Source organism: Odocoileus virginianus, chromosome 24 (genome assembly GCF_023699985.2).
Source record: "Odocoileus virginianus isolate 20LAN1187 ecotype Illinois chromosome 24, Ovbor_1.2, whole genome shotgun sequence".
Lineage (NCBI taxonomy): Eukaryota > Metazoa > Chordata > Mammalia > Artiodactyla > Cervidae > Odocoileus > Odocoileus virginianus.
In genome coordinates, this window is record NC_069697.1 from 22,701,746 (window position 1) to 22,727,268 (window position 25,523).

At 41.7% G+C, this 25,523-nt stretch overlaps 1 protein-coding gene across 2 annotated transcripts in view; it reads right to left on the reverse strand.

Moving 5' to 3' along the window:
• Positions 1–25,523, reverse strand: part of FGD6 (FYVE, RhoGEF and PH domain containing 6) — a 113,283-nt gene that overhangs the window by 15,451 nt on the left and 72,309 nt on the right. For both annotated transcript variants that reach the window (XM_020877907.2, XM_020877906.2), the window contains exons 7-14: positions 25,185–25,341; positions 23,937–24,024; positions 10,141–10,191; positions 6,542–6,600; positions 6,387–6,458; positions 5,606–5,674; positions 4,985–5,068; positions 4,135–4,214 (exon numbers count right to left, since the gene is read on the reverse strand). In XM_020877907.2, coding sequence (XP_020733566.2) covers positions 4,135–4,214; positions 4,985–5,068; positions 5,606–5,674; positions 6,387–6,458; positions 6,542–6,600; positions 10,141–10,191; positions 23,937–24,024; positions 25,185–25,341 — 660 coding nt within the window. The remainder of the gene's footprint in view (positions 1–4,134; positions 4,215–4,984; positions 5,069–5,605; positions 5,675–6,386; positions 6,459–6,541; positions 6,601–10,140; positions 10,192–23,936; positions 24,025–25,184; positions 25,342–25,523) is intronic.

The window sequence follows — 25,523 nt, forward strand, 5'->3', positions numbered from 1 at the left end:
GGATCAAACCCATATGTCTTGCATCGGCAGGCAGATTCTATACCACTGCATCACTTGCAATGCCTTAGATAACAGGCTGCTTTATTAAACGGTGACTTGGTATCAGACCTAAGTGTGGCTAAGGATGGAACCCTTCACCACCAGGTCATCTCTAGCCTCTGTTCCTGTTCTCTGAAGAGTTATGCTATGAGAACAGGGCCCAGATTCTGGGTAAACATTCATAAAATATCACTGTCCCCCCTGCCTCTCTCCTTCCCCAACTTTTCACTGGAAAAGGTAACAAAGCAGAGAGGCAGATGGCTAATTTGAGGATTGCTGTCTGATTTTTCCGGAGCCCTGGGAGCATGTGGAATGTGATTCGGCTGCAAATCATGTCACATATGCTGTTCTTTCATTTAATTATTCCTGGCTTTTTCTTGTGTGGGCTTCTGCCAAAACAATGTTTATCAGCTCTTGATAAAACACGTCTCAGAGACCACACACATTTGCCTCGAGCATCAAGTGTAGACATTTTAGCCCTGCTTTTGTGACATGGTTAAAAGAAGAATCAGCATCTTCCTCCTATGAAAATACAGTTAAGCCAAGTATTCTTTTCTTTATGGAATGTGAACATTACCAGAAAGCAGATTTGCATCAAACACACACCTTTTCTCCACTGACTGGAAAGAATTTCTAAGGGAAAAAGTTCTCCAATAGAAGGGATTTCTGGTGTGCTAGACCTGACGCACTATGACCTTCTTGTGTTACTGTGGGATGCTACTCTGGGGTCCAAAGGGCCCATCACTTCAGTTCACTTGAATAACATTTACTGGGAGCCTTCTACGGGCCAGGTACGATGCTGTGAACTGGGCACAAAAGTACACTTCACATCCAAGTGCTGACACCCAGCTGAGGTGAGACCCTAGAACAAGTAATTACCACATACTACAGGAAGGGGAAAGTAGATAAGTAATGCAGAAATAGTAAACTACCTTATGTGGGTAGCAGTGAAGGCTTTGCAGAGGTGACGACTGACGTGGGACTGAAGAATTACAGGATTTAACAGGGAATTCTGTGGTCTCCCTGTGCACCCCCAGTCAGTCTGCTACCTTCGGTCATCATCTCTAAACGGATGACTCCCCGGGACATGCCTCTAGTCCAGTCCCCCTCTGACATCCAGCTCCTGGCATAAACCACCTCCGTGCTGACCGGGGATTTACAGGCGCCTCACGTTCACTCTGCACCTGTGTGCCTGTGAGACCCCACGGACTGTAGCCCACCAGGATCCTCTGTCCGTGGCATTTTCCAGGCAAGAATACAGGAGTGGGCTGCCATTTCCTCCTCCAGGGGATCTTCCACACTCACATCTGAACCTAAATTCCTGCTTTCTCCCCAAAGCTCCCAGTTACCTACCACAGCAACCTGATACACTGTCCAGGCTAAAGACTCAATCTTACTGCCGCTCTCATTTCCTCTGTCCCATTACTCATCTCCTTCAGTTCCCTCTCAAACTATTCTCCACAGAGTAACTAGATATTCTTTTTAAAATGCCAATACGATCACATCATTCCTTTGTATAAACCTTTCAGCGGTTTCCTGTGGCTCTTAGGCTAAAGACCAAAATCCACAATACGGTTCTGCACAATTCTTCTCCCTGTCCCTTCAGGTTTATCTCGGGTCACTCTCCCTCTCATTTGCTATGTTCAAGATACAGGGGCTTTTCAGTTCTCTGAACATGCCATGCCGCCTTCCACCTCAGGATCTTCGTACACACAACTCCTACTGGCCAAGAGGGTCCTCCTTTTCTCTTTGCCGAGCTATCCAACTTCTACTTACCCTTCATAACTCAGCAGACACAGGACTTGTGGGAGGCTATCCCTAACTGCCCTTTCTCCATCCAATCTATCTGAAGGCTAGACCTCAGTCTAACCATAGTCCAGACCTCACCATCGACAGCCCCCTACCTGGTCTTCCAGCTTCTACTTCTAGTCTCTGGTGGTCTGTCTTCTACAGAACAGACAGTGTGCTTTCTTAAAAATGAAAAATGAGGCCACACCAATTCTTGGCTTAAAACCTTTGGATAGTTTCCCATCACACTTAAAAATTCAATGATCTTACTAGATCAGTTTAGGAGCCAGATCTGAAAACACAAAACATCTAGGCAACCAAAGAAAGACTGACCGTCATTTTCTGAATTGTTTATTTTTTAATAAACAGAATATCTGTTTATGAAAGCACATTTTAATTAGAAAACTTAGTGCAATTGAAAACTTAACATCTCTATAAGCATTTCCTTTTTGGATCTTTGAAAATAAATTTCTTGATTTTAAGAACCAAGCTGAAGTATTTGCCAGGAACCTGATATACAGGGACTTGATGTTCTTTGCATTTTTTGTACTAATTCAAGAAAGAATGAAAAGAAAGGGGAAAAATCGCAGTTTCAGGCAGTCAAACTTTTTTTCACTTTCTTTAAAAAAAAAAAAAATTGACTGCACTGTTCGGCTCATGGGAACTTAGTTCCCTGACGGGGTACTGAACCTGGGCCTTGGGCAGTGAAAACGTGGAGTCCTAACCTCTGAGCCACCAGGCAAGTCCCCTACTTTCACATTTTAAATACTGATCTGGAGGATGCTTCAAGTCCTCCCTCCCTTGACAGAGCTCTGCTTGCTCTAGCCAGGAGCTGGGAAGCACGTGACAAACCCGGAATAGAAGAATTTGTCTACTCCTATCATCCTGAGATTTAGTATCAGACAGCAGTGGCCTTTCTATTTCAGAAGAGTGACACGACCCAGGGAGCTGCTCCCGTGGTCTGATTTGGGAAGTCAGCACATTTGGTCTGAGGCCTCGACATCCATGGACATAGGCAATGTTAGAACAGTTAAAAATATGAATTTTATGTCAATGTATGATAAAAACCACTACAATATTGTAAAGTAATTAGCCTCCAACTAATAAAAAATAAAAAAAATAAAAATAATTTTTTAAAAATATGAATTTTAGTGTCAGATCCAAATTTCAGCTCCACTGGCTCTGCTACTTAATAGCTGGTTGACTTTTTTCACCATAAAATGGGTAACTCACCTAAAAGATTTATTGTGAAGATTTAATGAATTAATATACAGAAAGTACTCAGGATAGTCCCGAGCACAAAGTAAGCACCATGTAAGGGTTTGCTGCTATTTTGATTACCTCAAAGGTGAAGTCTGACAGCCAGCCAGACTTGTTATCCAGATCTGGCAGTAGGGTAAGCTGGGGCTGTTGGTGTCTCTCCCTTCACCAGTCAAACCCTGCCCCACATCCACTCCTGGCACTTAGCCAAACCTGAATAATGTACCTGCATGAGTCACACAGTTTTAGGTTTCCTCAGCACTTGATTTACATTACGGTCATGTATTTTGCTGTACACATAAATCACTGTAGGTTTCTATTGGAGGCAATGTGGCATTATAATAACAACAGATTTAAAACCAAAAAAAGTTCTATTCATATCCTCACTTTGCCAGCAATGCAGCCTTAAGAAAACAACTCATTTTTCTCTGTACTTGGTCTTCCTCACTTTTATGACACCTACCTCGACAGATTTGTTATGACCTTGGACTGTTATACGAAAACTTCCTTGTAAAACATAAAGCGCTAGATGTTTTTATTTTATTTATTTATTTATTTTTTGCGCTAGATGTTTTTAAAACATTACATAGCACTGTAGCAGGATTTGAAATATCCACTTCAAAAACAATTATTGGCAAAGCACTTCTTAGCATTATTACTGCACGCAGAGGAACATGTTAATATTTGTGCTCCTAGCATACTACTGCATCAGCTCTCAGACATCCTCCCTACATGGTAAATCAAGAGTAAACTGCATGGGGGACTCCCCTGATGGTCCAGTGGATAAGACTCCTCATTCCCAATGCTGAGGGGTGGGGATCTCGTTCCTCTGGTAAGAGAACTAGATCCCACATGTCGCAATTAAGACCTGGCGCAGTCAAATAAATTACTAAAAATAAATTTAAAAAAGAAAAAGTAATCTGCATGGTATTAGGAGAGAAAAGAAGGGGGAAAAATAAATCTAGTTGTTAACCTAAATGTGAAAAATATTGCCGGTATCTGAGCCTGTAATACTGGCAAATGTTTATACGTAATTGTAAAATGTACCTGGCTGAGAGGATGAAGGAACGTTCTACACTTTCGATCTTAAGTTCATTCTGATACGCTTCTTGGGTGGGTTTTCTGACCTGGAAGAAAGCAAAACGAACTGAGCAGACACATCCTATAGAAAACCTCATCTATGATGTGCAGTTAAAACTGTCCAGTGCCCTTGCTGCTGACACCCACCCCCAACCTTCATATCCAGGTTGATCTACATTACTCTCCCTCATCTGCTCTCTGCTCCAGGTGAATTTAAACACCCACATACTCAAAGGCCCAACTTTCCCACCTTCAGGCCTTTGCTCACACTATTCCCTCTACCAAGAATGCCTTTCCCCACATCTCAGTGTGGCCAGATGTGACCTACTCTGTAAGATTCTTGGCTCTTCCTCCAAAAAGACTTCCTCAAGTCTCCCCTCTTTTCTCACTGCCAACTATCCCTCCACCACGTCCCATGAAAAGCTATACTGTCTTTATTTTCTGAGCTCCCACAAACTTTGTGCCTTTATAGTGATTAGTTATTACCATCTACTTTATAGGTGTTGACATGCAGTGTATTTGCTTCCCCACTAGTTGCTAAACTCATGGGGGTTTAGAGCAAAGGTGGAGACAAAAGAATCCTGCTTCAATTCATCTTTGTATTTTTCACTAAGTCATTAACATGTTTTGTTTTATAGCAGTTCTCAGGAAATATCTTGTAACTAAATTAACATATGAGGGAAAAAATGAGTAAGTGAACAGGAACACATGGAGACAGAAGAGAGAAGGATTATGAGAAGATGATCACTGTAGGGATTTTTCTCTAAATACATCTGGGTTAAAAAAGATATATATATCTTCTAAAATATGCACAGACCTTCATCCCAGCCAGTGACAGCATGTTGTTCAGTTTGTACATCCCAGACTGCACTGGTGTTGTATACAACAGGGCATCATTAAACTGAAAGTAGAAACATTTCATAGGACAAAGTAAAGCAAGAAATTTTAGCTACAAAGATATTGGTAAGACACAGGAATAAAGGAACAACATTACCTCTTTGCTTCAAACTCTCTCAATAAAATACTTAGATTCTGCTTATAAAATAAGAACCACCTAGAATGTTCTATTAGAATATTACTAGAAGGCAATTTCTGGAAAATGCGCTTTCTTTCCGAGTTATATAAGAAATTTGACATTTTCTGAATTCTAAATCCCACTAAGGAACTATAATCTGCCAAAACAAAACACTGACAGAATCAATTTTTCCAAATCAGAGATGAAATAAACTAGATTCAAAAAGGAAGTAAATTTCTAGTTCTGCACCATACAAGACTTTGTTTCCTATACTTGACATGCAAATAAGCACTCCCGACAGTCAAAGATCCCACTAAAACTGCTATTTGAACGTGCCAAGCTTATCTGGCCTGAACAAAGGTCTCCTTTCACTAAGCAATTACCCCTGCCTTGGGCTCAACAGAAATACACATGGCCACTCACCAGGAAAAACATTCGGGGCTGCATGACTTTCCGAGATAGCTTCATCAGAATTCCTTCTTTGAGAAAAACCTAATTCATCCAAACGAACACCCATTTAGTACCATCACAACTACAATATATGTATACATGTAATTTCCTTTTCAACCTTCTTTACCCAGATTTTTTGTGTGGAGGCTGGGTGGCATAGTTTCCTTGTAGCTTTTTACAGCCATGGTTTCTTTTAAAACCCTCAAAGTCATTTAGGAATTGGATAAGCCAGCAGAGTTCTATAAAGCCAATATTGACCCCAAGGGTACCATGTGGTCTAAAATGTAATTGACTGAGTGTGTACTTCATCCCGAGGCTGAGCCAACATCCTGACAATTGCACTTTGTAAATTTCCTGAATTCATTCCCTCGGCCACTTTTGTGCTCCAGGAAGAGCATCAAAACACCCAATAATTTTCCCCCTCCTCTCAAAATTCACTCTTACATTAATGATTTGAAATGAAATTGTCTTTAAAGCTGTGTGAGGTCAGCTAGTATTACACAATAAAATGAGCCTATTTAATCAGATACTCTGTGGGGTCCATTGCCGTTCTCCTAATTGAATTGGACTTCCTGTTACTGTGACTTAAATCATGCATGTTTTGAAAGGATAGAATGAATGCAGTTAATCCAGATTGGGTCACTGAAGACTAACAATAACAAAAAACCTATTTTCATAATTCAAGTGAAAACAGCTACAAATGGTGACTAAATCCATTGTATTAAGCTTGTAAAAGGCAATCTAAAACACTTACCCGTCCAGGCTGAACTATTTCATGGTGTCCATTTAAGCTGTACTGAATTTGCATAAGTTTCTGGAAGTTGTCCTACAGAAAGAGAATGAAGAGCATATGAAGGCGTAAGTTCCCAGGTACAACAGTACAACAGCCACTGAAATGAAGATACTTACTCCTTGCTTCATGGTGTCATTGGCGTGGTTGGCTACCTCTATAACAACAGCAAGGGCATCTAAAATATGTAGGAACAGAAGGGGCATTTGATCACTATCATTACCAATGAAATGCAACACTGAGCAGCTCCAGGTAACAAGACGACTAGTGGAAGAGCTCAGTTAACTGTGAGTGGGCAGAAATATACATGGTGAAGTTCCATGAGAGCAAAACCAAGGAAAAACAGGCAAAAACAGTACTGATGAAAAGAAATGAGCCAAAGACAGACTCTGAAGACACATTACAGGGAATTCCCTGGCAGTCCAATGGTTAGGACTTCCATTACAGGAAGTATGGGTTCAGCCTCTGCTTAGGGAGCCAAGATCCCATAACCATGCAGCCTGGCCAAAAACAAAAAAAGACACTTTATAGACCACGCATATCAATAGTCAGGAAGTCAGGATTGTTTTGCGCTGAGATTTGTGCTGAGTCTACAAGGATATGCATAGGATTTAACTGGAAGCTGAGGACCATTCCAGGATAAGCTGCCTTGACAGACAAGGATCCTGGGATAGGAAACCAGAATTATGAGAACCTTCGATTTAAGAAGGTCAGGGCTTAGCTGTCTTCTCTTAGTCTGATCCCAAGAGGGAAAAAAGCCACATGGAAGCATTCTGTATCTTAGGAAATTACACACATTATTTTGTGAGTTGGGTTACTGAGCCTCACCTGTGTTTTATTCTTTTTATTAACATCTTGCCTTTATCAATGTTTCTGAACGTCTCAGTCTTACCATCTTCATTATACATATAAAGGGAAAAGTGTCCCTTGTCTCCTTTTGGGCCATGGCTGTTCTCAATACAAGACAGCAGTACTCCCTGAGGGAAGGCCTGGGTATGTGTAAGATCACTTTTGTTTGTCACAAAGATGGGGGGGTCCACTGGCCTTCAATGGGAAGGAGCCGGGGATGTTAAACATCCGGCAATGCTAATTAGCAAATCCACACAAAGAAAGTCATCCCGTGTGACAGCAGCACTTCTACAGAGAAAAACTGGTAGAGTGTTAAAGACGGAAGCATACTCTCCTGAGCCTGCTGTGGCAGTGACAGTAATTATCAACGAAAGGAATATTTTTTAAAAAAGACCAATTTCTGGAAAGGGTTTGAGGGTTTTTTTTTTTGGTCCAGCTACTATACTTACTGGGATTCCCTGATGGCTCAGATGGTAAGAATATGCCAATAATGCAGGAGGATCCAGGTGTGATCCATGGATTGGAAAGATTCCCTGGAGAAGGGAATGGCTACCCACTCCAGTATTCTTGCCTGGAGAATTCCATGGACAGAGGAGGCTGCTGGGCTACAGTCCACGGGGTCACAAAGAGTTGGACACGACTGAGGGGCTAACTACACCTTCCAAGGGATACTCTTTCTGGTATCAACCCTGGAGGTTTCTGTAGCCTTTAAATATACTATTGGACTTTCCTGGCAGTACAGTGAACAAGAATCCACCTGCTAACGCAGGGAACACGGGCTCGAGCCCTGATCTGGGAAGACTCCACACGTCGCAAAGCAGTAAGCCCACGCGCCACCACTCCTGAGCCCGTATACCGCAGGTGCTGGAGCCCGAGCATCTACAGCCTGCCCTCCGCGACAAGAGGAGCCGCCACAATGGGCAGCCTGCTCACCGCAACAAACAGCAGCTCTGCTCACTGCAACTAGAGGAAGCCCACTCGCAGCAACGAAGACCCAGTGCAACCAAAAATAAATTTGTCGGCATCACCTTTATTAAAGGAAAGCAGTATCTTCTTATAGAGACTCCAACCACATAGCAGAATTTACTGCAGTTGGCACTCCTCATGGCAGATATCAAGAGGTGAGCCTGGACACATTCCCTGCTTTCTGACCTGCCTGAACTCCTAGCAGACAGGGACAAAGGCTTTAAGATTTAATGAATGGATGGAATACTAAAGCTGCTGCTATTTGGTCACCTGGCCTCCAGGCTCTGATTTCTCCCACCCATTCTGCAATCCTACTTTTCCCATGTCATCCCTTTACAAGAACCTGTGTGACTCTGTTCCTTAACTCTTCTGCTCACCTTCCAAAGCTATATTATCAACAGTCTCATTTTCCCTCACCTTTGGGCAATCTCATCCCTGTACTGCATTGCCTCTGACCATACAGTACATGTCACTGTTCACTGCTTATTCTAAGCCATGTCTTCGCTGAAGTGTGTAATTTCCTTTAAACAAGCTCCTTAATCTCTGCCCTGCATCTGTTTTACTGGCAAAATGGAGCTAACAATGGGCTTTCTTTGAAGGCAGAAGCCCTGGGACAGATGTTTTCTTGAGGCCTGATCTGTTCAAATCTGTCTAAAATATTTATCTTCCTGATGTCCACTCTTCCTCTCGTCCACCATCTCCAGTCAATTCATCTCTGGTTCCACTTTCCTCTAAGCAGAACTTTGCCTCTTCAATTCTCACACTTTGTTCCCTCTTCCAAATGATTCTATACAGCTCAGTGCATTCTTACTTTAAAGCTATCCGCTTTGTTCTTTACCTGAAGGGTATCACAGACTTCCTTCTTCAACTAAATTAGTTCACCAAAAACAAGAGGCATGTTCTAGACCCACTCCAATCTTTTCCTTTAAAAAAGCACCCTTTAAAGCATAACATTTGTGAATAGAAGATGTTAGAGAAAAAGTAAAATGATTCATAGAATGAATAAGAATCTCTACAAAATGGGTTAAAGACCTTTCATCTTTGTAATCTGATAATGCAAAGGAGGATGCCCAAGAACGTGATCAAAATTCATATGATGAATGGAGTGGAGATGGATTTGTCTAGGGTGTTTCTGTAGATTAGAACCAGAAATATACCCATGACATTTAAAAGACGCAGTTTGGGAGTAAAGAGAAAAAAACACTACTATCCCAAATGGAATTAAATCCTTGTGTGTGTGCCAAAGAGAGAGAGAAAGAGGGAGAGAGATAGACATACTTGCATGCACATGCGTGCATGCACACACACACACACACACAGAGTGGATTATCCCATGAATATCAATGAATCCCTTGTATTGTACTGGATTATTTCCCTTAAGTACTGCTGGGGTAAGGGGTGGAAGGATGGCAAAGCTAATGCCCATCTTTAAACAGTCCCAGAATAATAGATTATTTTAGACCTTACCTCTAATTTGTATAGTTTGGTCACTTCATGGACTCATGATTTTAAAGCCTGAAAGGATGTTGCAGATTTACTGGTTCAATCTCTGCTTTCAAAAGCGGCATACATTTAGGGAAGGTGAACGCACCCTGGCCCAGACAGACTGAGCCCAGAAGGACGAAGCTTCCTGACCATACGCTACGCTGGGACGACCCTTTCAGGATGCGGGCTCCCATGGCTGCCTGACCATGGGCATCTTTGGTCCCTGTAATTTCACCTGCATCCAGGCCACTACCACTTTACCTAGTACTATCTTCATCTGCCCAAAATAAGGTTTAAAAAGGCTTCTTATGAATAAAATACAGTTTTGTACATGGGTTTTGTTACATTTTTACTTTCTAGGTCTAAATGAATGTAACATTAAAAAGTTCTAACACATAAGACCACAGAAATCATTTACCTTGAGTGTCTTTGTAATCTTCAGAGTCTTCTAAGAGATTTTTCAAATAATCTAGAAAAGGAAAAAAATATATATATAGTATTTAGTACAATAAAGCACTAAGGAAAAAAGATTAGTCAGCCTTATTAGTCAGACCAATAAGTCAGCCTTATTGGTTAATATACACATTCATTCTGGTTGTGCTAAGTTTCTAAAAATGAAAGAATAAAGCCCTGGGGTCAATTTGAAATCAGGACATAGAATCAGAGCTAAGCAAGAGCCTAGAGGTTGCACTGGTGATTTTAGAGATAAGTAATCGGGCTACTGAGGACACGTCTCACCCAAGTAATCCCACCTCTTTGTGGCAGAGCCAGGATCAGAATCCAGGTCTGCCGATGACCAGCTCAACACTTTTACTCCAACACACAGGAAATACCTTAATCCCAAGATCAGATGTACATCTAGTTCCAAAATTCAAGCATTAATATATTGAAAGCCTAAGGGACTCAGATTCATCAATCTTAAGATTCTAATAATGGCCAGAATACATACCAAAAAAATGCAATATGTGTGTCTAGACCAGTGGTTCTCAAATGGGGGTGACTTTGCCCCCCCTCCCAAAACATTTGAAAATGACTGAAGATATTTCTGATTATCACAACTGGGTGAGGGGCTAGAGGCCGGCATTGAGGGGTGAGAGGCCAGAGATGCCGCTAAACATCTTCCAGATGCACAGGATCGTCCTGATGTCAACATTAGGACCTGGTCAACAGGGCTGCAGTGAAGAAACCCTGGTCCGGATGAAGGTGGCCTGTAAACGAGCGACACGGTACACAGCAGCTCTTGCAACACAAAATAAGTTAAGGCAATAGGCTAGATTTAATGTCTTTACCACCAAGGAATATTGCTGGATTTCAAAGTGACACTTCCTTCTCTGTGGAGAAATGCTGGATAACTTAACCATCGAATGAAAACAAATCCCATTTCCTATAATTTCAAGACCCCACTACATGGTCCCTGTTGACTGTTCTGGTTTTCTTTCCTGCTACTGCCTTACACCAGCCTTTGGTTCTTATGAAAGTTTGATTCTGCACAATGTCTTAAAACACTTCCTATGTGTTCCCTGGCTCTGTACTTTTTGTCTTTAATGCACCCTTCTTCTGAATCCTTTCTCTGTCTCTGCATATAAAAATTCTACTCATAATTCATCAAGGCTCATCTCAAATTCCTCCTCCCCTACCAAACTTTCCATTTGAAAGAAACATTCTTTCCCTTTGAATAATACATAAGACAGCAGTTACTCACTGTATGCCTTCTACCATTTTGTTTTTCATTAGATTCAAGGCTCCTTGTGGGCAGGGCCTGCCCACACCTGATATCGTCTTTCTGTCTCTCACACCACTTAGCCAGGGACTTGGCATACAAGGGACAAGAAATACTTAATGAATTTTTTAAAGATGATTTTTTTCATATAGGATTTTAGTTTAGGGAAAAGGCAATAAAAGCTAAAATCAATCCTAATTCCTGTGGGAGCTGGGAAATGGAAAGAGGAAAGGCATATTAAAAGACCAAATTCATTTTATCAGATCCAGTCTCCACTACAAGATTCCGTAGATGACATTAAGCCTCTGTGAGCCACAGCACAGGTTCTATTTTGCCAGAGATCATCAAACCACTTGCACTCCCCAGGTGGCACTAGTGGTAAAGAACATGCCTGCCAATGCAGGAGACGTAAGAGATGCAGTTTCGATCCCTGGATCAGGGAGATCTTCTGGAGAAGGGCATGGTAACCCACTCCAATATTCTGGCCTGGAGAATCCCATGAACAGAGGAGCCTGGAAGGCTACAGTCCATGCGGTTGCAAAGAGTCAGACATGACTGAACTGAGTTAGTACCATGCAATTTCCACTTAACAATATTATGGAACAAATATAATTTCATCCCATGGATTTATGAAGTCATGCTCAAAAAGGCACAAAGAGAAACTTGGACATTGGTGCCAGCTTTTCAAACTTAATAGGTGACATAAACATACACACCCAACTGTTGAAACTATACATCTCTGAGACACTGATCCAAGAACCTATGTGAGTCTAGACATGTACATTGTAACTACCCAGCCCTGGCAGTAAGTCACGGTGAGATACTGTGGGATATGGCATTACGCTTCTGTGAGCCACAGCAGAGGTGCTATCTCGCCAGAGGCCATGACAAGCAATTTAGATCCAAAACTAATCCAAACACACATTGGAGAGCATTCTTCCAACCAAGTAAGAAAATCTCCAAAACTAACAAAATATATTGACTGTACACTATACTTAGTCTCATCTAAGGTTGAAAAATGAACTCAATCTCACTCTGACCCCATTCAGAATGCATTCCCTGTATAAGTCATCTTTTGTGAATTCAAATATTTAACTTTTTCATGAGAGTGACAGGGTTAGGAAGAAAAACATACTCTTCTTAGGCTACCTCATTAATCAAAAGGGATATTCCTTTAAGCCTGGGGGAGCAGAAGAGTGCAGAAATGAAAGCAGATTTACCTAAACATCAGATTCACAGCAAGTTCCTATCTTGTCTTTGATTCTTGCTCTTTAATACAGAAATATACCTATGCAAACTAAGACATTTCTCTAAACCAAAAGAGGTCACTGGAAGTTGTCCGTATTAGGAAATCCTGACCTCAGAATCACTATGCTGAGCCTGATAAGCTTCTGAGTTGCATTTTCTTCCCTTGTACTCAAATTCAGCTACTGCTCGCCAACCTAAACTTTTAGAAACAAAGTAGAAAGACAGAAATTGGCTGAGCAAAAACCCCACCATGAAGCTGTTGCAAAATCATACTATTAATCAAAGAGATAATGGGGTTAGGTTTACTTTCCTTGCCAATTAAAAAAAAAACAAAAACCTTAAAATTCAACTTTCAAAATTCAGCTTTCCAAAAGTGAATTTTAGAATTTCAACTTTCTAATATATTCATCCGTATTTTCAGGTTATCTAATTGCAATACATCTTCCTTTTGAGAACTTTTACCTTTTCTAGGAAGACCCAACCATGATCCCCTCAGTTAAGAATCACTCCATGCCTTAACTACAGAATAAGCAGGAGACTGATCACCCTCTGAGTCAGATGGAAGGAGCAATGAAATCACCAGCTGTCCCAGTGACTGTCATAACCCAGGTGAAACACAGGAAGGGAGACCAGACAGACACGCCTGCATTGGTCATATGGAATTGTTCACTACATATCATTTAGGTCCTAATATCCTGCTGGCCACTTGATGCAAATAACTGACTCATTTGAAAAGACCCTGATGGCTGGGGAAGATTGAAGGTGGGAGGAGAAGGGGACGACAGAGGATGAGATGGTTGGATGGCATCACTGACTCAATGGACATGAATTTGAGTAAGTTCCAGGAGTTGGAGGAAGCCTGGCATGTTGCAGTCCATGGAGTCACAAAGAATTGGACACGGCTGAGTGACTGAACTGATCCTGCTGGAGATCATTTTAAAAAATGAGGACACAGGAGTCATTTCGATTTGCCATGTTGGATTTATAGTATTCCATGGCTTTCTTGTTTTCAACAAACCAAACAAAGCATTTTTCCAAAACTTCAGTAATAAAAATGCCTCAAATGCTATTGAAGTTATTTATGTCAAAGAAAAACAGGCTGGTGAGGTAAAGAGGAGAGTGAAAAAGTTGGCTTAAAGCTCAACATTCAGAAAACTAAGATCATGGCATCTGGTCCCATCACTTCGTCGGAAATGGATGGGGAGACAGTGGAAACAGTGTCAGACTTTGTTTTTTGGGGGCTCCAAAATCACTGCAGATGGTGATGGCAGCCATGAAATTAAAAGACACTTACTCCTTGGAAGGAAAGTTATGACCAACCTAGATAGCATATTAAAAAGCAGAGACAATACTTTGCCAACAAAGGTCCGTCTAGTCAAGGCTATGGTTTTTCCAGTGGTCATGTATGGATGTGAGAGCTGGACTGTGAAGAAAGCTGAGCGCCGAAAAATTGATGCTTTTGAACTGTGGTGTTGGAGAAGATTCTTGAGACTCTTGGACTGCAAGGAGATCCAACCAGTCCATCCAAAAGGAGATCAGTCCTGGGTGTTCATTGGAAGGACTGATGCTGAAGCTGAAACTCCAGTACTTTGGCCACCTCATGCGAAGAGTTGACTCACTGGAAAAGACCCTGATGCTGGGAGGGATTGGGGGCAGGAGGAGAAGGGGACTACACAGGATGAGATGGCTGGATGGCATCACCGACTCAAGGGGCATGAGTTTAAGTAAACTCCGGGAGTTGGTGATGGACAGGGAGGCCTGGCGTGCTGTGATTCATGGGGTCGCAAAGAGTTGGACACGACTGAGCGACTGAACTGACTGACGTCTGCGTGGGCACAAAATGTAATTTCTGGCCACCAGGTGGCGCCATTGATTAATAAAGCTAAATCAATCCCCATAATTAATCATCATCATTCAACAGTAGCAGGGCAAAACTAATTGAGCACGTGCAGCCTCAAGGATTAAGCCAGTTAATTTTGTCCTCATATATAAGGACATATTCTTTCATGTTCTCATAAAAGAATGAGAACCTAAAAAACACCATATCTTGTTAGAGCTCTAAGTTTTTAATATATGGACTCCTAGCAAGCCTTACCATTCCTTGATTGCCTAATCAATGAACAGCAACTTAAAGCAGAAGACTATTCAAAAAGTGCTCCAGTCTTTGCTCTAATTTTCCTGCTTCTCAAATATGAAGGACTCAGTTGGGAGCCCTTCTCAGTTCAGTATGTGGTCCAGAGCTGCCTAAGTTAGTAAAGTGACCCTTCCGGGCTCTCAGGCTCACCAAGTCATGTTCTTAGAAAGCTGACAATGCCTTTCTGTGAATTAAAAAGGCCATTTATTTCTCAGGACTTCCTCCATGGTCCAGTGCTTCCTAATGCAGGAGGTGTGGGTTTGCTCCCTGCTTAGGGAACTAAGATCCCACATACCTTATGGCACAACCAAAAAGTTAAAAAAAAAATTAAAAAGTCCAATTCTCCTGGGCTGATGCAGTCCTTCACCAGGGCACCCAATAAGGTGAGCAGAGTGAACGCTGGATTTAGAACTTGGCAGGGAGCCGATCAGGACATAGCCACTTGAGGCAACACTGGCCTATCTTAAGACTCTGATCAGTCTGGTCCAGAGGGGACATGTCCAAAGAACTCACAAACCAAACCTGATGCCAGGCTCATCGTAGGGCAAAATTTTAGAGCAGGTCTTACAATGGACAGAATCTCCCTTCAGTTCCTTTTTAGCAGGACAGGTTTGCTTGGCATATCCAGAATGCCCTTAGAGGAGTCAACCCCAGGGGGAAGTCTCCCAATAAATGTAAACATCCATTATTTTTACTTCACTGAGATTGTTTTTCTTCATGGACAATGTTTTCCAAGCATTAAGGCTGCCAGTTTACCAAGTGAGAATCTCACATGTACAGAAATGGCTTCCTTGCAGCCAAGGTCCACTTAAAAGAACCTCTTATTCATATTTGGTCCCCACCACCCCAGTCATCAACGAATCACAGTTGCAAATAAAGTATTTTGAATTGCAACAGAATAAGAGCTGAGCTAATTACAATAGGAATTTTGAATGTTATGACCCTCCCATTTCACAAGGATGTAGCTGCCTTATATCAAGGGCTTTGGGTTCCTTAGAGACGAAATTCTTTGGCTGGTGTCCAGGACAGCCTTGCCTTTCATCATGTTTTGCTCTAGAGAAAATGTTAGAATGATTTTAGATGTAGAAAATTAGCCCATGGTTTTCAAACAAACACTTGCTAGGCAGAGGTTTGAATTTTCAGAAGCAAAAGTTTCAATATTCAGTGGGGATTTTTAAAAGCCATGCATTAATCTGGTTCTGATCTTTTGTCGTATCTGCTTATTAGCCTGTTCACAACTCAAATTTATAGCTTCAGAACACTATAGCAGATGTTTTCAATATCCTATTTTCTATCAAAACGGGAAATCCTGGATTTCTAAAACCTAGAGGGAGTTAATGCCATCCTAGACTGAAGGCCAAGATTACAGGAAAAGTAATATAATACGTTGTTAAAGTCACTTATAATATAACATAAATATCTTGAATAAGATCAAAGAAACTACCTGATCTGAATTTAATCAAAGTTCAAAGGATTGCTTCCTCCGCCACATACAGAAATGGAAAAAAACACTTCAGAGGAATTTTTAAATTATACTTTTCATTATATTTTCTCCACTAGGATTCCCCAATGATTCACCTTGTTTCAACACCAATGTAGTAACTTCCCACAAATAAAAGAAATAAAACATTTTTTCCTGAAAATTTTATAGTGCATATAACACAATCGAGACCCCCCCGCCCAACAAATAAAACCCAAAATCCTAACAACAGCAGCAAAAACAAACAATCCTGAAAGGACACATGATAGTCATCCTTGAATGGTAGAAGATGAAAAGGGACTTTTTTTTGTATTATGTAACATACTTTTCATATACACAAAAGTGAAAGAAAGTGAAAGTCACTCAGTCATGTCCGACTCTTTGTGACCCCAAGGACTATACAGTCCATGGAATTCTCCAGGCCAGAATACTGGAGTAGGTAGCCTTTCCCTTCTCCAGGGGATCTTCCCAACCCAGGGATCAAACCCAGGTCTCCCACCTGGCAGGCAGATTCTTTACCAGCTGAGCCACAAGAGAAGGCCCAAAGTGCACCTGTCCCACCGAGCCAGCCAGGAAAGATTCCTTCAAAAAAGAAACGGTGATGCTTACAAAAATAAATCCTCACAATCTTCTCACTCAAACAAATGACCAGATCAATATAAATTCTAGGCAAGAAGAGGAAGAGCTGGGAGGGAACCTGAGGGGTTGGGTGTGGCCTCCAAAGAATAGGACTATAAGCTCCATAAGGGCAGGGACCACCACTGTGTTGTGCATACACGTGCCCAGTTCAGTGGCAGCCATGTGAATACTGGTTGAATGAGTAAGTGGTTGATGAATGGAGGAGAAAATCTGCCCTTGACAGTCAGGTTTCAGGAGAGAGTCAGATAATGACTGCAGCTGGAGCAAAGGAAAGCAAGGCTTGCTCAATTCTTCAGTTACAGAGAACACGTTTAATAGCTGTGGTCTTTATACTGCGGACAAATACTTTTTTTTCTAAAGTAAGATTTAACTTTTTAGAGCAGTTTTACGTTTACAGCTAAGCTGAGGAAAAGGTATGAAGACTTCCTACACATCCCCTGCCCCTACACATGCCTAATCTCCCCCATCATCAACACACCCCATCAGAGTGGTACATATCATACAATGGAGGAACCTACACCGACATACCATAATCACCTCAAATTTGCAGTTTACATTAGAGTTCATTCTTGACTTTGGATAAATGTGTAATGACATTTATCCATCATTGTGGTAGGATAAGCAAGTTTTCAACTTTCCTAAAAAGCAAAATAAAGTATGTCTGCGAAATGACAGAAAATACACACAGCTATCCCTCGCGATCTGTGGGAGACTGAGTTCCAGCACTCTGCTCAGACACCACAATCTGGATGCTCAATTCGCTTATATCAGATGGTACAGTACAGTGAGCCTTCCCTGTGTGTGGGCTGTGAGTCTGCAGACACAGGAGGCCAACTGCAGTCTCTGCTCCCAGTTCCTGGCCCAAACCTCCCCAAACCTTTATAATCTTCTAAATGACAGAAGCAGCGGGAGCATCTTTTGTCCTAATATCTGGATTCCCTGGTGGCTCAGATGGTAAAGAGTCTGCCTCCAATGTGGGAGACCCGGGTTTGATCCCTGGGTAAGATGATCCACTGGAGAAGGAAATGGCAACCCACTCCAGTATTCTTGGCTGGGAAATCTCATGGACAGAAGAGCCTGGCGGGCTACAGTCCATGGAGTCACAAAGAGTCAGATACAGTTGAGCAACTTCCCTTTCTTTCTTTCTGTTCTTTGACCTTAGTTCTGACAAAAGTGGGCTTGCCTGGACATGCTAGTGGTAAAGAACCCAACTGTCAATGCAGAAGACGTAAGAAACATGGGTTCGATTCCTGGGTCTGGAAGATCCCCTGGAGGAGGGCAAGGCAACCTATTCCCATTCTCGCCTGGAGAATTCCATGGACAGAGGAGCCTGGCGGGCTACAGTCCATAAGGTCATCAAGAGATGGACACAACTGAAGCGACTTAGTGCTTGCACGCACAAGCATGCGTGCGCGTGCACACACACACACACACACACACACACCCACAAAGCTGCCTTGGAATTTCCTAGGTGACAATAGCATCTTTTGTTGTAACAAGGTGACTCTTAGTGGGCTTCTAAATGGGGACGGGTCACCAGAAAGATCAAACCATGACTAAATGCTTGAAACTTTCAGCACCACTCTCCATCCTCCAGGAAGGGGAAAGGGACTAGAAGTGGAGTTAATGATGCACCATGGTTCCGTGATGAAGCCTCCATAAAAACACCAGAGGACAGGGTTTGGTGGGGTTGTAGGGAGCTGGAGTGCCCAGAGAGGGCATGGGAATTCCAACCCACATACTTAGCCCTAAGTATCTCTTCCATATGTAGCTCATTTTTATGCCTTATCATACCCTTTTACAATTAACCAGTAAATGTAAATAGGTGTTCCCCTGAATTCTGTGAGCCATTCTAGCAAATTTTCAAACCTAAGGAGAAAGTCATGGGAACCCAGATTTACAGTCCATCAGTCAGAAATAGAGGTTGCAGCCTGAGACTTGTGAGTGGCACCTGATGTTGGGAAGGGTCAGTCTTGTGGGACTGAGCCCACTATCTCCAGGCAGATAGTGTCAGAACTAAATTAAATGACAACAGCAGTCGTCAACCTTTCTGGCACCAGGAACTGGTTTTGTGGAAGACAGTTTTCCCATGGACCGGGGTCGGGGGACGGCTTCAGGATGATTCAAGTGCATTATATTTACTGTGTACTTTACGTCACCTCAGATTATCAGGCATTAGATGACAGAGGCTGGGGACCCCTGAATTACAGGACACCGAGCTGGTGCTGAAGAGAATCGCTTGGCATAGGGAAAAAAAGCCCATATATCTGGTGTTTGCAGTGTTGAGTGTGGTGGTGTGAGAGTCAATGGGAGACACAGGAGGAGTGTGTTTTTTCCCAGATCTTCTTGGAAGGGGGCCTGATAAGAACAGCACGACCAGTAGGAAGATACTGCCATAACTTGGCATGAGTTTAGAAAGGTCTGGCCTGGATCGTAAAAAGGGAAATGGAAAGAGCAGGAAGCAGAGCAGAGGAAAACTAGTCAGCAAATCCGACGACGGAGGAAGATGGGGAAACGGAAGCATTTCAGTCCTTTCCACAGGTTTGTTTCTGGATAACTGGAAGACTGTTTTTACTCTTAAATGCAATTTATCGATCCATCCATCCAACAAATGTTCACTGGCACTACCATATAGGAATTCTCAACCTCATAAAAAGGAACATTGTTTATTCTCTGAGCTCTTTCAGTTTATTGAGTCCCTGTTATGTTCCAGAATCTATGCAGGCACTGAGTTAGGATAAAAAGATAAGTCTCTACCATGAACTGATGAGGAGGTAAAAAATAAAAATTTACGTTGTTTCTTCAGCAGCATCTGTGCGTTTGAAAAAAACTGCTCCCTCACCGTTGCCTCAAGATCCCCTTTGTCCTAACTCCAAACAGGGTTTGGGCCCCACACAGATATAAAGATCTGGCCAGATCCACTGGTCTTAAGTGGCCAAAATAAAAGCAAAATTTACAAGTTTCTCTTCTTAAATTAAGTCACTTTATTTTACCACTTTAAAAAAAATCTGATCTTAAGCATTTCATTATACAACATAGACATTTTCTTTGATCCCATTTTGAGTTAAGTTTAGAAAAACGTTATCAAGAATTTAGTTGGAAATTTTACTACAATGAAGGAGCAGAGAGCCTAAAAAAAATACCCACTAAAAACCCAAATTAGGTCCTGAAGAAAACACTGCAAGACAATAGGATGGTTGTTTGAACAGCAGGGCAGGACTGCTATATCTGGGGATTTCCACTTACCTCTCTCTAAAAGAATTCCAAAAGAAACTCTCTTATCTGCACTTCATCCCTGCATTTCTCAATCTTCCCTTCCCCAGAAGCCAAAGTGGGCAGAAATCTACTTACACCAAGCTGGGCAGGAATCCTTTCTCTACCCAATAAATCAAAGTTGTTAGGAGTTGCCTCAAATAGTCTCACTCTTTCTCTCTGTGCCCCTGGAGTTTCTAAAATGGAAATAAAAGTACTTCCCTCATAAGGTTCTTTGGAGGACTAAATCATTCAGTTTGTTTATCCAAAGATGAGGACCCAGCTAATTCACACGTCTGAATTGATGCTAACTTAAGACCTAAAGTCCAACTTCTAAAAAATCTAAATGTATAGACAGGGGCACTTTGATAACCAAAGGAGAAATATCTTGCAAGGAAAAGAAAAATCAGAACATGACAAAAAGGAGTATTGGAAAATCAGAGTTTTAAATAAAAAGATGTATAAAATAAACTATTGGCATCAATTCCCATATGTCCTTAGGATTATATGATCATAGATTCTTCAACTAATACTATCTGTGTTGCTGGGGCAGGACATTTCACCTCTCTGGAGAAGAGAACATGCCTGAAATTCTCTCTCTCAATGTTGTCCTTTAGGCTAAAGATGTTTTGGTTAAAAGGATGCTTTAAATGTAGCTTAAAATCAACAGAAGCTATTTCCTAAATAGCTTTCAAGTGATCCCAAACTGACCCAGATACATTGGGGTGCACTAAATTATGAATTATTAATTAAAAGACTCACTCGTCAGGACTTCCCGGTGGTCCAGAGGTTAAGAACCCGCCTGCCAGTGCAGAGGATACAGGTTTGATCCCTAGTCTGGGAAGATCCCATATGCTGCACAGTAATAAACCTGTGTGCCACAAATACTGAGTCTGCACTCTAGGGCCTGTGCTCCACAAGAGGAGCCGCGGTGATGAGAAGCCCACACACCTCAACAAAGAGCAGCCACTACTTGCCACAGCTAGAGAGCGCTCGCGGCAGCAACAGGCCCAGAGAAGCCATAAAACAACAACAACAAACCTCACTCATTGACCTCAAGGGGTTTATAATCAAATTAAGGAATCAATATTCAAGTCATACAAATATTAGCAAATAAACAAGTCAAATAAATGTTTACTAAGCCACACTGCACTGATACTAAGGATCAAGGAGAACTGAAGTAATCAGAGATGGCTTTGGAGGGATGGGGGACTCAGGTCAGGGTGGAGGAAGGGAAGGATCTGAATCAACAGAAGAAAAGGCACAGAATGAATATGAAGTCTTTGCTTTACAAAGCCTATGTTCTTTCTTTAACTTTAGTCCTGCTGCCACCTAGGGCCTCCCTGGTGGCTCAGAGGATAAAGCGTCTGCCTGCAATGCAGGAGACCCAGGTTCAATCCCTAGGTTGGGAAGATCCCCTGGAGAAGGAAATGTCAACCCACTCCAGTATTCTTGCTCGGAGAATACTATGGACAGAGAAGTGTGGCGGGCTACAGTCCACGGGGTTGCAAGGAGTAGGACACGACTGAGCGACTTCACTTTCTTTCTTTGCAACCTTGAACAAGTCATTTATTACCTTTACCTAATCCACAATTACTAAGAGTCTACTATATATAAAGTATTGTACATCATTTAAATAATATAGATTTTCCAAGTTAAGAAATGGTGGGGGGGGGGCTTTAAGATTAAAGAAGACACAGCTCGAAACTAACCCCAATCTCACATCATCCTGGTTATAAAACAATGAAACAACCGAAATCTGTTCTCTTAAAGAGAATTTTTAAAACTTGCTGTTGCTATTTCACCATTCATCAATTAAAATCAAACTCAGCATGAAACCTACATTAAACACATGTTTAACTTTTACTTAGATCAGTCATAGTGTGGGGAAAAAATATTTTTACATGAAAATTTCAGAAACTTGCTCCATTCTTCTCCCATTTGAAAACCATAGTTGTCTTTTGCCACTAAAAACAGTACTTAATTCAACAGCTGTAGAAATAGCCTGAGCCCTTCAATAGCTCATTTATGATAAAGCATTGAATTTATCTAGCAAAAACACAACACATGCATGGGCACTTCCTTTTGCCCTGTGTATTCTAAATCTCTGCCAAATGCAGAGGAAAGAAAGTACAGATGGACAGGATATCCTGAAATTATTTGGTTTGCCTTATGTCACTCCAGAGAGAAATCCAGTGCCTGATTCACAGTGAGAAATTCAAATTAAGTAGAAATATCTAGGGGAGCCAGTCCTGGGGCTGAAGGCAGGCATTCCTCACCAGTGGTTCACTAGGGAAGCTTGGAAGGATGGCTTTGCCTAAAGGGAAATCAAGAAATCTTAGCTTTCCAGAATTCATTTCCCTCATTCCACTAAGCTCGTGGCTTAAGAGAAAGTGATTAAGGATAAAAGCATGCATGCCATTTCTTAAGAACACTAACAGGAACCAAGTACCTCAAAACCTATTACATAAAATTACAACTGACTGAATTTAGACCTGTGGAGGCATTTGAATATTCTTGTGTATTTGGACACAATTCCTTCAAAAAAAATTTTTTTCTTGGTATGCAGGATCTTAGTTCCCAGACCAGAGATTGAACCTGTGCCCCCTGCATTGGAAGAGGGGAGTTTTAACCACAGACATTCAGAGAAGTCCCAGAAACAACGCTTAATGGTACTGTATATATATTAAGTCATTGCACATCCAATACATTTCAGTAAATACCACAGAGGACCTAACAGTATGTGTTTGATACTATGCTTGGTACTGAGACTATATTGGCTTTTTTGTGATGCCAAACAACTTAATCACTATAAACCTGTTATTTCATCAATGTAAATATGTGAAATATGCATAGCTATGGTGAAGATTTAAAGAGCCAATGAATATAAAGTCCTGAGCCTTCATTCAAATCATAGCTTTCTTTTCCTTCTTCTTTTTTAAATGATTACATTGGTAAACAAGACACACAGCCTGGTAATCTCGAAGCTCTAATAGAAGATACAGACAATGGCCCAACATAGGGACAGTGATGATGATGATGATAAGGATCTAATAATAGCAGCTAATACTTATTTATACGTTACTATGAGCAAGGCATTATTCTAAGCACATAGTTCATCAATCAATCCTTATAACAACCCTCTGAAGTAAGTGACTAGGGCCACGGTGAAAAAGTGAGTGTTTTAAGTCGCTCAGTTGCGTCTGACTCTTCGTGAACCCATGGCCTGCCAGGTTCCTTTGTCCATGGAATTCTCCAGACAAGAATACTGGAGTGGGCAGCTATTCCCTTCTCGAGGGGATCTTTAGGGGTCAAACCTAAATCTCCTGCAATGCAGGAGAGCCACCAGGTAAGCCCCAGGGTCATGATAGTTGATATTCAAATATGTGGGAATTATCCTCTAAACCTCATTCTTGAGTGGCTGGAAAAGCACCTTCTAGGAATTAATAATATTACGCAGGTAGAATGACCCAAGGTTATGGGGTTGGGACAGTAAAAGAAGTTCTGAGCAAAACAAATTAACACGTAGGAATGCCCAGAGCAGAGAATGCACGTGGATGACCGAAGAACTGGAAGAAGCTCAGTTCTGGGGATGTCTGTGTGAGGCCACCAGCAATGTATAAATTCCTGTGTTAGGAAAAGCAGCTACTGGATAGATAGAAAGACAGGTGTTCTCAGGAAAGGCCGGGTGTCCTCAGTGTGACAGGAGTTCTTGGGTGGTCATCTGCCCGAGAGGCCCACCTGTGAGCAGCAGCCTGTACTGGGGAATCCTCTGGACCGGCTTGAGCAGGTAGTGCTTGAGGGCCAGACTGGCACAGCGCGGGCTCATCTGAAAGGAAAGGCATCCAAAGTAAACACGAACATTTTCCTCCAAAGCAAAAGACCCAGACTCAAGGGCTCGGGGAGCCAAGTTTTAAATAGCCAGCAACTCTGGGAGGGGGTTCCGGGAGATACTCCCTTTATTTTAAGGCACAACTCCAATGCGGAGAGGGAGACCAGAGCCAACTCACCACGGAGCCCACCCTTGCTTGCAGGGAGGTCTCCGAAATCACTGACTCATGAGGAAATTCACAGCCCAGAAATAAAACTACTGGGAACTGGGCTCAAATAAACATCAGAGCCTACTGTCAATATACTCATAGTAACAACAGTTGATACCAGGGAGAAGGCAGAAATTAAAGACAACCTGAAAAACAGCCTTGCTAAGTAAACCTCTTACAAGCCTGAAGGATGTAAACTTTCTCAGATGACTGGCTACAAAGGACAGCCCCAAATCACACTGTCTATGGAAACATTTGATTCTGGAACCCTTCTGACTTGACCATGAGGACATTTGATTTTGCCTTTAAAGTTGTTTTCTGTAGTCTGTGTAACAGATACGGGTGCCCAATTCTGAGACCCATCTCCATTCTCCATAACAGGTATTTACCGTGGGGTGACAACAAAATGGCCAAGGGAAAATGTCCCCATATCCTAAGATGTCCTGGGGTTCTTACACAGCTCAAGTGAGAAGGGAAGAGTTTTTCTAAATTTGTTCAGAGGGTTCTATTTGTTTCTAAACATGTACCTCCAGGGTCTGGTATGCAGAATGATTATGAAAGCATAATGATAATGCATGTTAAGAAAGCATCTGTTGTGAAAGCATCATTAGACATTGGACAGTTAACTTTCCCCGGTCTTGTGTGTTTTTTTTTGCTGCCAAGGCAACAGAACAACTCACTGGACAGTGATGAGAACCTGGGCCACAGCTACATACATATATAAATATATATATCACACTTCTATTCTTAACAGCCTGAAGACTTCAGAAGAAAGGAAAAGAGGGAAGAAAAGTTGACACATAATTTCAAAGTTTAATTACCATACAAATTAGAAGAAATATCTTAATACTTCTAAAACTTTTCTGGTTTGGTGTAAATGGAATTTACTGATAGTTTTAGCTTCAAAACAGAGAAGTGGTAGCAAAACAGAGGATGGCAGCAAAAATACCTCAAATTCTCTAACAACAGCAGCAAAACCTGGGTTTTTCTTGCACTGCTCATCCAACAAAGCTATATTCTTATCAAATTCTTTGATGTATGTGGAATACATTTTTAGATATGGTCCCTTCTTTACAAAGATGTCAGCAATTCTTTGTTGTTCCGTCCTAAGGAGTGAGAAGGGATAGACAAGAAAAAGAGTCATTACAGTATCCAAAATATATCCACTGATAAGCAGAGTCCCATTTCCAAGCCATCAGCTTATCTTTTTTCCTCTTCTTGTAAGAAATACCCCAAATACCCACTCTTTGCCATTTCAATTGTCATCATTATATTTTGCCTGGACTCT